Consider the following 15217-nt stretch of genomic DNA (forward strand, 5'->3'; position numbering starts at 1 on the left):
ACAACCAAAAATAACTTGAAGCGACAGATGAAGCGAATCTTTAAGATTTGATTTGATAGGACACTTGTGAAAAATACCTGTGAGTGTCTCTGAGAACAGACCACGCCGCTGGCATTTACACCATTTGTTTTCTAATTCTGTAGCCTTCACAGTGAACCAGTTGCTATGCCTACCCTGTGTGACGTGGATTCAGCCACTTGAAGCCTGTCAGGAGGGGGGCTGGGAAATTATAAATACCATCAGTCTGGTGCATTTCATTATATAACTATTATTAGCTATTAATGGACATATTTAAATATATCCTGAACAGATACCAAGAGATGAGGAATGTGACCATTTATCTATCATTTATAACATGTAGCTTGTAAACTCTTAACTTGCTGCACTGCAGTTGCTTACAGTGCAGCGTGTCCGTGTCTCTACTGTATCTGTGTGAAGCCCCGGAGCTAATATAAGCAGCGTGGACACGGCTCATTGTCCATCCCATAAACGGCCTACTCGTATGAGCCCCAGCCCTGAATCCTGAGGGGAGAAAATAGCAGCACGATAATGATACGTCTGTTCTGTCTACGGGCCACCAGAACTTTGCAACCACAGCTAGAAGCTGAGAGAGTGAGGTCAAGGCTGAGAAAAGGAAGGCCAGTGTGAGCTTTCAAGTTTTGTCAGTTTTATTATTTTTCTAGCCCAATTTGCTTCAAGGCGCTGTACAATCTGAAGGTCAAACAACCTTCTGACCTCAGACAATTTGATTCAGAAGAGAAAAGTAAACACAAAATATTTTAAAAGGGGGAAAAATGGGGGAAACCTCAGCAACAGATGGATTCCTCTCCAAGAACAAACATACATGCAATAAATAAACGTGTATTATTTTCATTTTGAGTATCAGAAATGCTTTTCACCAAATGCTGCTCTATTTTATTGATTATTTGGACAATCAGATATTTGCAGATATAGAGACACAATTTCATATAATATGCCTATTTTACAAAATCAGTTTACACTCATATCAACTCACAAAAAGCAACTTAACCAGGATCTGACTATGTTAAAACTGTAGGAAGGATGTGTGCCTAGAAGGAAATAGTTAAGTGATGTGCCATGGGAATTTCCCCACAATGTTTGTTGCATTAAGGATATTGTATCATTGAAATGACACGTATATTCACTAATGTAACAATAAAACACTTTAACAGACATAGGTTTACGTTGCGTTAAAGTGTAGGATGGATTATTTTATTTGATCTATATTCCCACTTTATGTAACTCCTCCTCATCCTCTCTATCACTGCCTCCTACCTTCTCTTTCTTTCTTTTTCTATAACATTTCCTCTCTTCCTCTGTCTGCCTCCGACAGGTTTGCTGCCCTCCAGGCCTGTGAGCAGCAGCTCCTGCAGTTCCGCGGGCTCTCCGGCTCCCTCCTCAGGTGGCTCCAGACAGGGCAGGACCAGCTGGCGGCCAAAGAGGCCAACCTCAACACAGAGAGCCTGCAGAGGAGAGTCCAGCAGCTCAAGGTGTGTGTGTGTGTCTCATCATTCATTCATAACAAATGACTCAAAAGCCATGCCTTCCACTGGTTAAAAAAAAGTCAAACATCTACATGCCGTTTGAATCCCGACTATATCATGTGTTCTTAAGCCACAATGACTCAGCAAATTACATCTTGCCTCCAGGACTTGCTGGATGACTGGGAGTCTCAGGGAGGAAGAGTTCAGGATCTGAACAAGACGGGCTCTGAGCTGGAGTCGCTCATCATCGACATCACCGCTCCTAAGACCAAAACTGGTAAGAGACGCCAAACATATAAAACCCTCAACTCTCAGTTTAAATTACTTATTTATAATAAGGGCTTTTTTACAAGATGATGTAAGTGGGAGGAAAAATAATCACCAAGGGGTTTATAAAATGATTTGACCGGAGAGAAAAACAGAACTGAAAAACAAAATATGAACACAAGGGAGCAGGAAGAAGAATATATTATAATTTGCATTTAGAATCACTACTTCTGTTATAATAACAAATGTTTTGGTACAGCTCATCTGTGATGGTTTCATCGGTCATAATATGTATTTCTTTTTTGCAGACAAATGCAACAAAACCACCAATCTTAAGCATTGTTTTAGTGTTCTGTAATTAATTAAAAAGTTAAAGGCGACATTTTGAGAAAGCCAAATAACTTTGTTGGTTGGATAACAAAGCAGATTTCACACATTTGATACACTCATTACATTTTGATGTAATTGAAGTGTATTAGTATCATGCATGACTGCATCACTTCTGTCGTCTGCTTCCACCGCTTTTGGTCCTGTTTTCTGTATGACCTTGTACAAGTGTTGTAGAGCACTGTCTCAGTCCGCTGTGTCCCTCCCAGGTCTTCCTCACATCAATGGCTCAGCAGGGCCCAGCAGTGTCAATGGCATCCACACCTGTAAAGGTGAGATCTCCCTCTTGCTCTCTTTCTCTTTTAGTTCCTCCTCAAAATGAGTACAACAAAAGCTTCATTGAGTTTGGCTCCTGCTGGTCACTTTATATGATGACTCTTAAATGATGACTGTTTTCTGTTTCAACTGTCCTGTCTCCATCAGCTGTCTGTCCATGCAAATATCTGTCAGTGGCATTTGTCCAATGCAAAATAAATATTGCCCTGTTTACATGTACTAGCTGTCTGAAGGCTCAACTGTATACCTTATTAGCATTAGCACTGATTGTCCTACAGGTCACACTCCCAGGGGTCCTGACACTCAAAATATGGCTAAAAAAACAACACAGGACACCCAAAATGCATACACATAATGATTACAAAGACATTTAAGACAACATCAAAGTTTCAAAACTACAAAAAGATACACAAGACGACTACACATAGATGCAAAACTTTGAAAAATTGCACAAGACAATCAAAGAGATGGAAAACTCAAACAACTCCAAACAATAACCACAAGGAGATGCAATAAAATACTACAAATATACATAAAACTACCACATAGAAAAACCTAACATAGATGTTAAGCGACTAAAACAAGGCACGAATTGTGACTCTTTGTGTTTGGTGGTCTTGGTTCATGCAGACTGGGTTTGGGGCTTCTAGCATTTCTGTGCCCAGGGGCCCATTCTCACACAATCCATCCATGCTTATTACCCTACCTTACTATATGTGTTGACTTTATTGTTCTTACATTACCTACCTATTTGTGTTTGTTTCTGCTAATCTCAATAGCAATATGCTAATCCATGTCCTCCTTTCCCTCACTGTGCCCTCAGACCTGACGGAGCTCCAGGTAGCCGTGTCTGATGTGAACGGTCAGTATGAGGCGCTGGGGGGGGATCTGAAGGAGCGTCTGGGCAGACAGGAGGTGTCTCTGGAGCTGAGGCAGAAGGCCAGGCAGGGCGCTGAGGAGCTGAAGAGCTGGCTGACAGACAGGGAGAGCAGCCTGAGACAGGGACAGACCGCCTCTCCCTCCAAACCGGAGGTGGTCCGCGCCCAGGCCCAGGAGAACAAGGTAGGACCGGATCCCTCTATTGGGCTTTTCTCTAACAATGAAAATCATGCACTAAGATCACGGTATATACTCTTAAGAGTATTTTTGTTCGTTCTTTTTTTAGTCCTTCAGCAGTTTTGGACTCATTGTATATCATTCAATTATATACGATTGCAATATTATAATATATTAATGTTATTAATTAGAGCAACTGTCTTTATTTTTTAATTACATTTTTTAGGTTTTCAAAACTAAATAAATAAAACATAATAAGATATATTACAATCTTTACCCCGTTGTTTAAAGTCGTCTTTAAACATTGAAATTATTTTTAACCGAATAAATTATTTTAAAATGTAGCTTTTTTAATCCATTTTCATTTATGAAATCTGCAGGAGAGTGACATGGACACATTACATTGTCTTTCCTGCTAAACTCATACATCAGGACTCTCTTTGCCTCATCTAAGTTATGAAGTCATATGAAATAGATGCAGTATTTAACTGCTGGTCTTCTTCCCGTCCTCCAGGCTCTGCTCTCAGAGCTGGCAGAGCACTCTGGGAAGGTGGAGGAGCTGAAGAGCTCTCTGAGCAAACTGATCGCTGACAATCCAGATTCTCCTGAGGCCGACACCTGGAGGCAGCAGCTGCAGGAGATAGGTGTGTGCTAAAGATGACATAAAAATACATGAGGGCGTTTGACAAGATGATGGGATGTACTTTACAGAAACTGGAGGCAGAAACTGAAGTCAAATGATGGGGGGGACAGCTTTGAGGAATACTTTGCAGTACAAGTCAAAGACCCTGTGTAGCCATTATGAAGAAAAACCCAGATACAGAGAAGGGACAAGGCCTGAGGGATTTAAATAATCATCCATTTAGAGAAATATGATCAGTGAAAACAGTCGGTGAGCTTATGTTACGTTATGTCTGTCTTGCCTGTAATAAATGTTCTTATTGGCAATAGTTTGTAATGAAAATATTTGAAATAAAGGTTGATTGTTCTTTTGTTAGGTTATACCTGGGCATGAAAATATTTGAAATAAAGGTTGATTGTTTTTTTGTTGGGCAAAATCCAGGGTATATTGGCAGAAGATGAATATCTCTTTCAAATAATTTTGGCTCCTAGCAAGAAAGCCATCACGCAGGAATGGCTGCAGCCTTCCAACAACGGATGACTGCACTGCCAATGAAATAAACTACCATGTAAAAAAACACTGGAAACAAATGTGTTTAAAAACTGAGAAAAGATGAAAACAAGATTAGGTATTCTTACTGTGGTGTGTTTTGAAAACCGTTAAAAAGAAGGTGGTATGGAGCCTCTGAATTTGAAATACTTTTTCAAGAGATGGCGAGGAATCGATATAATCCAGGGACAGAGTGGGAAGTGTTCTTTTCAAAGATACTTTTTGTCTTCCATATCTGATATTTTTACCAGCCTCCTATGATGTAACCAAGACAGAAATATTTAAGGTGAAATCCAAGAAGGGGGCCTTTTATATGTCAGATTCGATAATGCCTTTTCAAAGCCATTTGGACTGAATACACACACACACTGATGGATGCCCAGAAAATGAGTCATAGTGGGAGAAGGAGAGAATAATTAGGAGGAGGGACAAAGGGTGAAATCGTGAAATAGTTTTCTTCTACACATTGATTCACCTTGGATTTCATCTCTATTATTGATATTATTTCATATTACCCTTGATTTTTCATAACCCCCAAAAATTACAAACACGTGCAGCAACGTTTTTCATAACCCACTCTCAATTGACTACTCTCCCAGACTCGCGCTGGCAGACGGCCAATCAGACGGCAGCGCAGAGACAGACGGAGCTGGAGACGTGTGCTGATAGGCTGGGCAGCTTCGCCTCAGCGGCCAGTCAGCTGGGCCCCTGGCTGAGGGAGAAGGAGCTGATGATGAGCGTGCTGGGGCCCCTGAGCATCGACCCCAACATGCTGAACACACAGAAGCAGCAAGCACAGGTTAGTGATGGAAGACAGGGATAACACCAAGTGATACAAAACATTCATATGTACGTACACACACACAATGTGGTAATCCATACACAAAATCCAGCATAAGGAGAAATACATCAAGAAAAAAATCGGAATAATGACAAAAGCTAATGTGTATTAGTAATTTAATTGGCTGTTAATACAACATATACTCCTTCATACTCTTACATTCAAATGCACTTAAATCATGAACTCAGGCTGATAGTATGAAAATATTTGATACATTTTTTTCACGACATATGTGTACATTAAATTACAAACCACAAAGTTATCTGTTAATATTTAGTTAGCAGTGTATAACAAAAGTTGTTACATTTATATAAAAAATGTATTCGATTTATACAATTCCTAATTTTAATAATTTCTTAAAATTAAAAACAATAATGATAAAACCCTGCTTTTCTAAATGCAATTTTTTATTTATCAAACAAAAAACGTACTTTTTGATTAAAATATTTATTTCATTCAAATGAATATTTGAATATCTCCTCGTTTATCTTCCAGTTCATGCTGCGTGAGTTTGACACGAGGCGGCCGCAGTTTGAGCAGCTGACCCAGTCTGCGGAGGGAATCCTTTCCCAGACTGGGGACTCTGCTCAGGACCCCAAGGACCTGGCGGAGGTGCGGTCTGAGCTGGGCTCCATCTCCCAGCAGTGGGAGGAGCTTACCAACCGACTGACCCAGAGGTCAAACCACATCGACCAGGCGCAAGGAACCAGCGAACAGTACCAGGTAAGTCAGATTGACTTGACAGTATGGATTCATGTTATACTGTCATTATTTCCTAACCCCCCTCCTCCCCCGCCCAGGCCCTGCTCAGAGAGCTCTCCTCCAGTGTTTCTGCTCTGGGGGAGAGGTTGGATGGTCAGGCCTCGCTGAGCGCTCAGCCCGAGGCGCTAAAACTCCGCCTGCAGGAGACAGGTGAGATCCGCTCTGAGCTGGAGAGGCGGCGCTGCGAGCTGGGCGAGGCGGAGAGGCTCTGCAGCGAGCTGAGCAGCATCGTGGCCGAGCCGTACCTGAAGGAGGAGCTGAGCAAACGCCTGCAGAGCGTCAGCGCCCCACTCAGGAGTTTAGAGGAGCGCGCAGGTTAGTGGACTTCATGTGGTTGATATGTGCTTTTAGTGAGTTTAATGACACAATGGTCCCTTTTAAAAAAAAAAAAAAAATCTGTATTTGTTTTTCGTCACAAAAATAGAGAGATTAGTTTAAGCATCTTTCCCCTCCCCTCCTATTTCCTTATAGATGGTCATGATAAATATGAAATTGTCCTACTGTATTTTGTAAACATGAATCACACATTAGTGACGACTAAAAACAACAAAATCCAACCTAAATCAGTATATAAGTCTTATGATACTTGAAATTACATTTGCCTTTATCCGCCAGATAATCTGTCAACAGTCATTACAGACCCAAATCATTTATTTGTTATAGAATTTTGGACATGATGATCAGCTTTAGTTATAGTTCTCCTTTAATTCATGTACTAAGTACGTACTTTTCTCAAAATTAAAGACTGCAAAGTGTTCTGGTATGTTTATGCTTGACTTATATGCAGATACTGTAGTAATTTTCTCTACAGAGATAATGATCTACTTTGATGATGACAAGTTGATGTGGTCAAACCATATTCTCTTCCAAACGTAATCCCTCTTCGGCTGCAATAGGAATAGTGTTTTGATTTCAATGAAACTGACAAATCCACCAAAATAAATACAGCAAAACTCTTTCTTTTAGTTTGAAAGAGCTTCTCAGTGTTTATGTTTGTATATCCCTGTGTTTTTCTTCCCTCTAGCTGACGGGCTGTCTCAGCTCCAGGCCGCTCTGTCGTCCACGCAGCAGTTCCAGCAGATGTTTGAGGAGCTGCGCTCGTGGCTCGACAAGCAGTCGGATCCCAGAGCGTCTTCCCCAGACTCCCTGCCCTGTCAGCCGCAGGCTATCCGCTCCCTGCTGGCTCAGACTGACGACCTCCAGCGGGGGGTCGCCAGTCAGAGAGGCTCCTACGAGCTGCTGCAGGCCGAGGGAGCGTCGCTGCTCGCCTCTCTCCCCGTGGGCGGAGAGGAGCGCTCTGCCCTGCAGTCTCGCCTGGCCTCCTTGAAACAGGACTGGGATGGGATGAACCAGAAGATCGCGGATGGAGAGAGCAGACTGAAAGCCACACTCAGCAAAGCAGAAACCTACCAGCAGCACAAGGCCGAGCTGGTACCGTGGTTAGCGGAGTGTGAGGGGAAAGATGCTGAGATCCAGCCATCACTGGACCCTGCGGCGCTGGATAAAGCCCTGCAGAAGGGCCGAGGTCTATCGCTGGACATCGAAAGAAGACAACCCCTCCTCGAGGCCTTCAACACAGCAGCAGATCAGCTGCTGGAGCAATGCTGCATCGGGGACGAAGAGGTACGTACTTCTACGTTGGTATTATTAAGCTTGAGGAATTTAGGTGTATGTTAGCTTGTTTTTATTTGTGGTCTTTAAAAGTCACAGCTAAACTGATGAACTCGTGTTCTGCAGGTACGAGATGAGAAGGCCCAGCTGAACCGCAGGGTGGACGGACTGGGGGAGAGGCTCCATCAGCGCTCCTCCCAGCTAGAGGAGCTGGCTGGACGTCTGAAGGAGTTTGAGGAGGGCAGGCAGGCAGCGGAGAGGAGGCTGGAGGCCGCCAAGCACCAAATTGAAGTCCAGGAGGCTCTGGGTCCACAGGTAGAAAAGAACTACTGTCTTCATGTTGCTTTTATTGCTCTTTAAAAAGTCTCTTTCACTCTATACCAAAGGGTAAACACTTAACTGAGTTAAAGACCCCTCATAACCCCATCTATGGGACAGACAACATGATATGGCTTTTGATGACTGGTTACCCTAAACTTCATATACATATAAGAATACAATATTTACTTAATTTCAAATATGTTTTTTTAATAAATATGTATTATCTATTTAAGTTGATTTTTTTCGACCTGTATTTACTTATTTTGAAAATATAGCATTAATTTGTTATTATTATAAAAAAAATTATTGTTGTATGTGATGTTTACATATTGAGGGTAGCGGTGATTGTGCACTCCTCTCAATATAAATATGTATTATACAAAAGTGCCAAATAGAATATGACTACTATGGTTTTTATGAAGACATAAATAACAGCTTTGGCGCTTTGTGTCTCCTCCCCTCCCCCCCAGGCGTGCAGTGCTAAGAGCCTGGAGCGTCTGAGGAGTCAGCAGGAGGGTCTCCGCTCCCTGAAGCCTCAGGTGGTGTACCTCAGGGACCTGGCCCAGGGTCTGGTGCAGGACGCCCCGCAGACACCGGGGGGCAGCACCGATGGCGCCAAGAGGCTCCAGGAGCAGGCCAGGGGCACGGAGAAGGAGTATGAAGACGTCACTGACAAGGTGAGGAGCAGGGAAAGAGAAGAACACTGGAAATATTATTGCTTTTCTTTGTTGTAAATGCTCCAGGTTTGGATAATGATAATTGCACAGAAGGACATCAAACAGGCCTCAACATTCCTCTCTTAATGAAAGCTATGACTAAGACAGAACAATGATATGACAACACCAGCTTCTGAACACTAACGCTCATTATATCAATACGCAGTGCTGTCAACTAAACCTTGATCAGGTTGCTTAATGTGAGTATAAAAACATTTGACACATAACTAAGACTAAATAAATAGATGACACATTGATGGATACACAGTACCATCTCTGATACAGGGCACTGATGAGATTCAGGGGGAGTTGTGTTTTTGTAGCATACCGTCTGCTCTTTACACTTTACTCATCTTCTCTCTCCTCCTTGGATTGCCAACAAAAAGCTGGTGTATGTCCAAAATATTCTTGAGCCATATATTAAAACAATGCTGAGTCTGCAGGTAGCTGTGGAAAAACAGCAGAACATACAGTAAGAGCTGTGGAATCCTAAAAGTAATGAATTGATGTAACGTTTTCCACATAAAGCCGTTATAAGTGAAAAAGAGGATAACTGTGTACAGCGAGGGTCACAGCGTGTGTGTCGATGTATGTGTGTTTTTGCTCAGTGTCAGTGCGCTGAGAGAGAGCAAACAACCAGAGCTGTCAGAATAGTTTGACCCACAGTAGTCATACTGTATATGGTCACTGTGGGTGAAATGTAAACAGGAGGCTGGAGAATGCAGCACGCACGCTATTGCTTATTACTTATTTGATGCATTCCAGCTTCCATGTAAGGGGAGAGCTATCACAGGAGCCTTTGCTGTTTATAACACCACAGCAGCCGTCCTCTGTTATTCAGATGTCCTACTTCTCTTTTTATATTATTGATCTGATGTCATTGTTATTGAGAGAAAAGATGACTCAGATAATGCTGCTACTGTCTCCTTGTATCAGCATCTATTTTGACATGCTGCTATGTTACATCATTTCTGGATTGGTCACACTTTATTGTGCTAGTACCTAGTAAAATATAACCACACACTCCTGGCTTTTATTAGGGGATCACATCACCGTCCTCTATTTAGAGTTCATTTAAGGTTTGCTTAGTTGTGACTTTGTATGCTGCAAACGAGCCTAAACAGCCCTAAACATTTCAAGTAGCAGAAATGCGCTACAGTTTAAAAAACAATGCAAATACAAAAACACGTGAAAATGAAGAAACATCTTCACCAACTTGACAACACATGCGCAGCATTTAGAAAACACTTACCAACGCAGTGAAGCGCGTTACTCCTAATGCAAATGTGTTGTGCTGTTGTAGCGCGTTTGCACTCATCGTCCACTGAACTTTTGTGATCATTTGCGATTGCACTCCAAGAAAATGCCCTGAAATAAACGAATGACAACAGATTTGGTAGCTTTTTTTAAAGCCTTGTTCTGTGCTTTTATTCAACAATAACAACAAATATTTACCCCGCCACCGCCTTCTCTTTTTGTGCTTTTTTTTTGTATCTTTCGGCTGCAAGGCACTTCATTTAGTATTTTTAATTGTGATGCACTTGATAATGAAATACAAGTTTTGACTGGATTGCTCCTAACACCTTCTGCGCCGTCTCCTCTGTAACATCTCTCCTCTTCTCCTCCATCAGATCGAGCAGTGCTGCTCCTCCCTGGAGTCCCGACTGCAGGGCGTGGGTGAGGTCCAGTCTCACGTGCGCGACGTCTTCTCTCGCATTGCCGACCTGGATGATGAGCTGGACTCCCTCGGACCGGTTGGACGCGACGCAGACTCCCTGGCCTCTCAGGCCGACGCCCTGAAGGGCTACCTGTCCCGCCTGGGCGACCTGAGGGCGGAGCTGGAGGGTCACAACACAGACTGCACCACCATGCTGCGCCGGGAGGGCTCCTCCCCCGACCTCCTGGCTCTCAGGAGGGAGACGGAGGCTCTGAGCCGCCAGGCCGGCAAGGTGAGGGAGGAGGATGATAATTATAATAACCATGATGATCATCATGGCACAGTTATTGACAACATGAATTAGGGATGGATCTCACCCTTACGGCATCATCACCATACTTAAGTCACAATACAATATGCAATTTTAAACATATTGCAATAACATATTTCCACTTCTTATCCTTTTTGGAGAATGTAAAACTAAAAGAGCTGAGGCAGCAGCAGGCAGACGATAATGCATAAAGAAATGTAAAAGAAATGCATAAAGAAGGTAATAGGGGGTCTAAGGACAGAGGGTGTCGTATTGTCATACTGATATTCTGTACAAACTGTAAAGTCCACTGAGACAGATGTAACATTTGTGATATTGGGCTATATAAATAAACATTGATTGATTGATTGATTGATTGATAATAAAGTAAATATGAACATATATAGGGGGCGAAATGCAAATGGAGAAGAAATATATATAGATACATTTTATACATGAAATAAAAACAAATGAAAACATGAGTAAATAAATGTTAAAGTTAATGCAAATAAGAAATTGTAGTACATTTATTTTTAATCTTATTTTGGTCTGTTATTTTTTTATTTCTCATCAAAAAAATCTCAGCATTCAGTGGATTCAATTATGTATCGCAACACAAAATTCAATGCTGTGTCGATTTTTTCAATATGATGTAAAATTCGGTCACAGTTCATTAATCTTTTGCTCCTTACCTCCAGCTCAGCGAGCGTGGCCAAGGCCGGCTGGATCAGATCGACGACGCCGCAGAGAAGGTTCGGGAATTCTACAGGCTGGTGGCCGAGCTGCAAGGCATGCTGGGAAGGGCTGAAAATGGGCTGAACTCACAGGGCATGGTCGGCACGGAGGTGGAGATGATCAAACAGCAGCTGCAGGAGTTCAAGGTAGGGGGGACTACTTCTTGCTGGTTATCTACGCGGATGAATCATGTATGGATACGTGGGTAAAGTGGATTATGTCAGTGTGTACATGTGTATTTGTCCTATTATCAGCTTCATGGTGTAGCTGGTAACATGAGATACTCCCACTGAATTCTGGGAGAAAAAGTTGTGTTCAGTCTGTGCCTTTCCCATCATACCACTGAAACTCATTTGCACGGATAAACAGAAAACCTTCGGCGGAACATGAGCTCAGGTTTAGGACACAGCTCTGTGTGTGCGTTATGAATAAGGACATGTCATCTCTGTGGATTCTCTGAGGAGGTCTGTGCCCATCCTTTCCTCTTGTTCAGACCTCTGGAGACCATGAGGTAATGGGGTGTGTGTCAGGAGTTAGACGGTGAATTTGAGTCTCACATCTCTCTGAAAGGCCTGACACGCTGCTGAATCACGCGGCTCTTTCTCTATAGGACACACATGATGCTTCTCTTTACATTTCCCACAATCCACCAACACTCAGCCTTTGCTTTCTCTCTTTCTTAGACATTCTTTATGATGTATAGTCACCGCCCTGCTTATGCTTTGAACTTGTTAGCGTCATCATGGAAAAGTACAGTAACAATTCAATAACCTTGCAAATCAGACGTCTCTTTTCTTTCTAGCAATTAACAACATGTGGTTCTCTAAACAATACCATTATGTTGCTTTGATCAATCTGCCAACTGCAAACAGTTAAACAATGACTCGATTCCTTGATTAGCAAAATAGTTGGTGATTATTTTTTATGACAAAGCAATTCGTATAATTATTTGCATTGCCAAAATCAAATTACTCAAAGATGTGAAAAATAGATGTTTGCATTTATATTAAGCAAGAGAAAGGTTTTAAGTGGGTGAGGAGGATCATACAAAATGAGCAACATTGCTAACACATGTTGAGTAGAAAAGCCTGAAGAGTAAAGTAGGTATACAAACTAACAATTATTTATGCAGTACGTTTGTGATACTTCAATATTTATTCAAACATTCTATGACATTTGAAAAGAAAATACAAAAATTACAATTTCCCAGAGCCCAGAGTTACATCTTCAAATTAGGTCCAAAATATAGCCCTCAATGTTTTTATTTACAAAAAAAGAACTGTAAATCCATTTGTGAAGCTTGAATCCACAATTATGAGGTATTTTTGGAAATAAAGGATTTATTATAATGATCAAAATTCTTGTTGATTCATTTTAATAGGATATAGAGTTATCCTCTCTTTAAATACACATGAATAGCTACTATGCTAAAAAGTGAAGGTACTCACTCATGTTGATTAGTTTAATACCTGTGTGTATTTAGAGAAAAAGAGCAGGCCTCACATAAATACATTCAGTAGTAGTTGATTGTTTCCTTAGCATCGGGGCTGACCTCAGGAATGTGCCTGGTATGTCATTACTGCTCCGCTGCTCTCTTCATGGCTGCACACGTCTCTTTCAGTCTCACTTCTGTCATTAAACGGCACATGTTCTCGCCATGATGTCATATCCTGTCCACTTTAGAAAGTATTTAAGTGTGTGAGGGCTCAGGAGAAGTATGCAGCAAATCCCAGCAGAGGGGTTTGTGTGTGTGTTTTCTTAATGATTCTAGTGTTTTGAGCATTACTCATTTTCATACGTTTGGAAAATGTAGTCGGGCTCCTGCTCGTTCTTCGGAGAATGATCTGTTAATAACACGTGTGGGCGGATCAAAGATTCATGATTCTTTTCATACACATTCCTGCTTTAACATTCCTACTCTCTCTCCTTTTATCTTCTTTTCATTTGGGTATTTGATAAACATCTCTCTCCTTTAAGTAATGACCTCCTCTTCATCCCTTCTCTCTGTTTCTGGGTCTCTCGTCCTCCTCCGCCCTCGCTGCATGCTGAGTAAATGTGTGGCAGAGAACAAACAGACAGAGCAGATAAAGAGGTGTTAAGAAACGGATGAGGAGAGAGAGAGAAATGTTGAGAGAGAGAGAAATGTTGAGAGAGAGAGAGATGTTGAGAGAGATGTTAAGGGAGAGAGAGATGTTGAGAGCTAAATAGGCTGCAAATGAGAGCCGGATCAGACAAAGAGCATGAAGCTGTTACATGTTTTCGGCTTACAGGTGCACTGACAATCTGTTTTATGAAATATATTACATGATTTAAAAAGACAGTTTGCTCAGAACTGGTCAAATTACATTATGTTTAATCTTTTATATTTGTGAATTCAGCTTCAAGTTATTTAATTTATAATATTTCATAGAGCTACACAGTTAAGTTGAGTAAGTGAGTAGAATGACAAAAATCGCTTTTAACACATCTCGTATTCAGAAATAGCAGAAAAATGCTTTTTTCATCCTGGAAAATTATAAGATTTCCTGCTTTTATCTGTTTTATAATATATCAAAGTAAATATATTTTTGTTTTTCACTTAAAAAAATACATTTACAGACTTCCGCTTGTCTTTTGAGAAACTGGGATGAATATTTCTCCCTGTTTTCTGACATTTTAAAGACCAAAATAGAACAATAAACGATTCATATTTTTTAAAAACCAGCATGTCAGTTGTTCATGAATATAATTGTGAGTTGCAGGACTACTTTTTTGCAAAAAATTGTAAAATTTGTTTGTGCAGGTATTTGCCTGTTTTATATTTAAAAAAAAAAAAAGTTATAGTACTTCCAGGCATTACTAAGACCAAATATAATACGATAAAATACTAGGTCTTTATCATTTTTGATTCTCTGATTAAGAATTCTTCGTTAAAACTGAACTTTGAGCTCACAGAGCAGCAGACAGACCGGTGGCAGACTGGGTGCTAAAGTCAAATGAGGGGCAGTATGTTTAATGGCTGCTGTCTGAGGGATATAGAGCATGGGAAATGGTCTGCCACTCTATCTGGGGGCAAACGGGGTATTTATAGGAGGACAACGAAAGGATGATACAGGGGACATATTGTGGTCATGCAGAGCAGGATCACGAGGCAGGCATACAGATGCATGGAAACAGATAAGGAAATAATGGGATAGAGAGTACAGTGTTCTCTTTCTGACCCTCCTTGGACTCTAATGAGTCTTTTCTGTTTGTTAGCCTCCCAGAGTGAGGGATGGACGCAGAAAATACCTCTTTTGTCAACTGCTTTATTTCTTTTCTCCTTATACTTTCTACCCCCCTCTGTTTCTCTCTGTAACTGATCCAGCTCGGCTCATTTCAAACCTAAACATGTCTGTCTGGCTCCCAAACAGAGCAGGCCCCCCCTCTGCCCTCCCCCACCAGACCCCAATCCAAAGGGGTGATGTCATACCAATGCTTAGAAATACTGAGTGTGTGTGTGTGTGTGTGTGTGTGTGTGTGTGTGTGTGTGTGTGTGTGTGTGTGTGTGTGTGTGTGTGTGTGTGTGTGTGTGTGTGTGTGGTGTGTGTGTGTGTGTGTGTGTGGTGTGTGTGTGTGTGTGT

The 15217-nt window shown here is 41.6% G+C and overlaps 1 protein-coding gene across 1 annotated transcript in view; it reads left to right on the plus strand.

Annotated features, from left to right (window-relative positions):
• The window catches only part of macf1a (microtubule actin crosslinking factor 1a), a 283339-nt gene that overhangs the window by 202125 nt on the left and 65997 nt on the right, over positions 1–15217 (plus strand). The window contains 13 exon segments of the mRNA XM_034201651.1: positions 1355–1511; positions 1671–1782; positions 2369–2431; positions 3259–3497; positions 4006–4135; positions 5262–5461; positions 5999–6226; positions 6304–6580; positions 7290–7888; positions 8003–8191; positions 8668–8874; positions 10545–10862; positions 11579–11761. Coding sequence (XP_034057542.1) covers positions 1355–1511; positions 1671–1782; positions 2369–2431; positions 3259–3497; positions 4006–4135; positions 5262–5461; positions 5999–6226; positions 6304–6580; positions 7290–7888; positions 8003–8191; positions 8668–8874; positions 10545–10862; positions 11579–11761 — 2902 coding nt within the window.

This window comes from Gymnodraco acuticeps, unplaced genomic scaffold (genome assembly GCF_902827175.1).
Source record: "Gymnodraco acuticeps unplaced genomic scaffold, fGymAcu1.1, whole genome shotgun sequence".
NCBI classification, from domain to species: Eukaryota; Metazoa; Chordata; class Actinopteri; order Perciformes; family Bathydraconidae; genus Gymnodraco; species Gymnodraco acuticeps.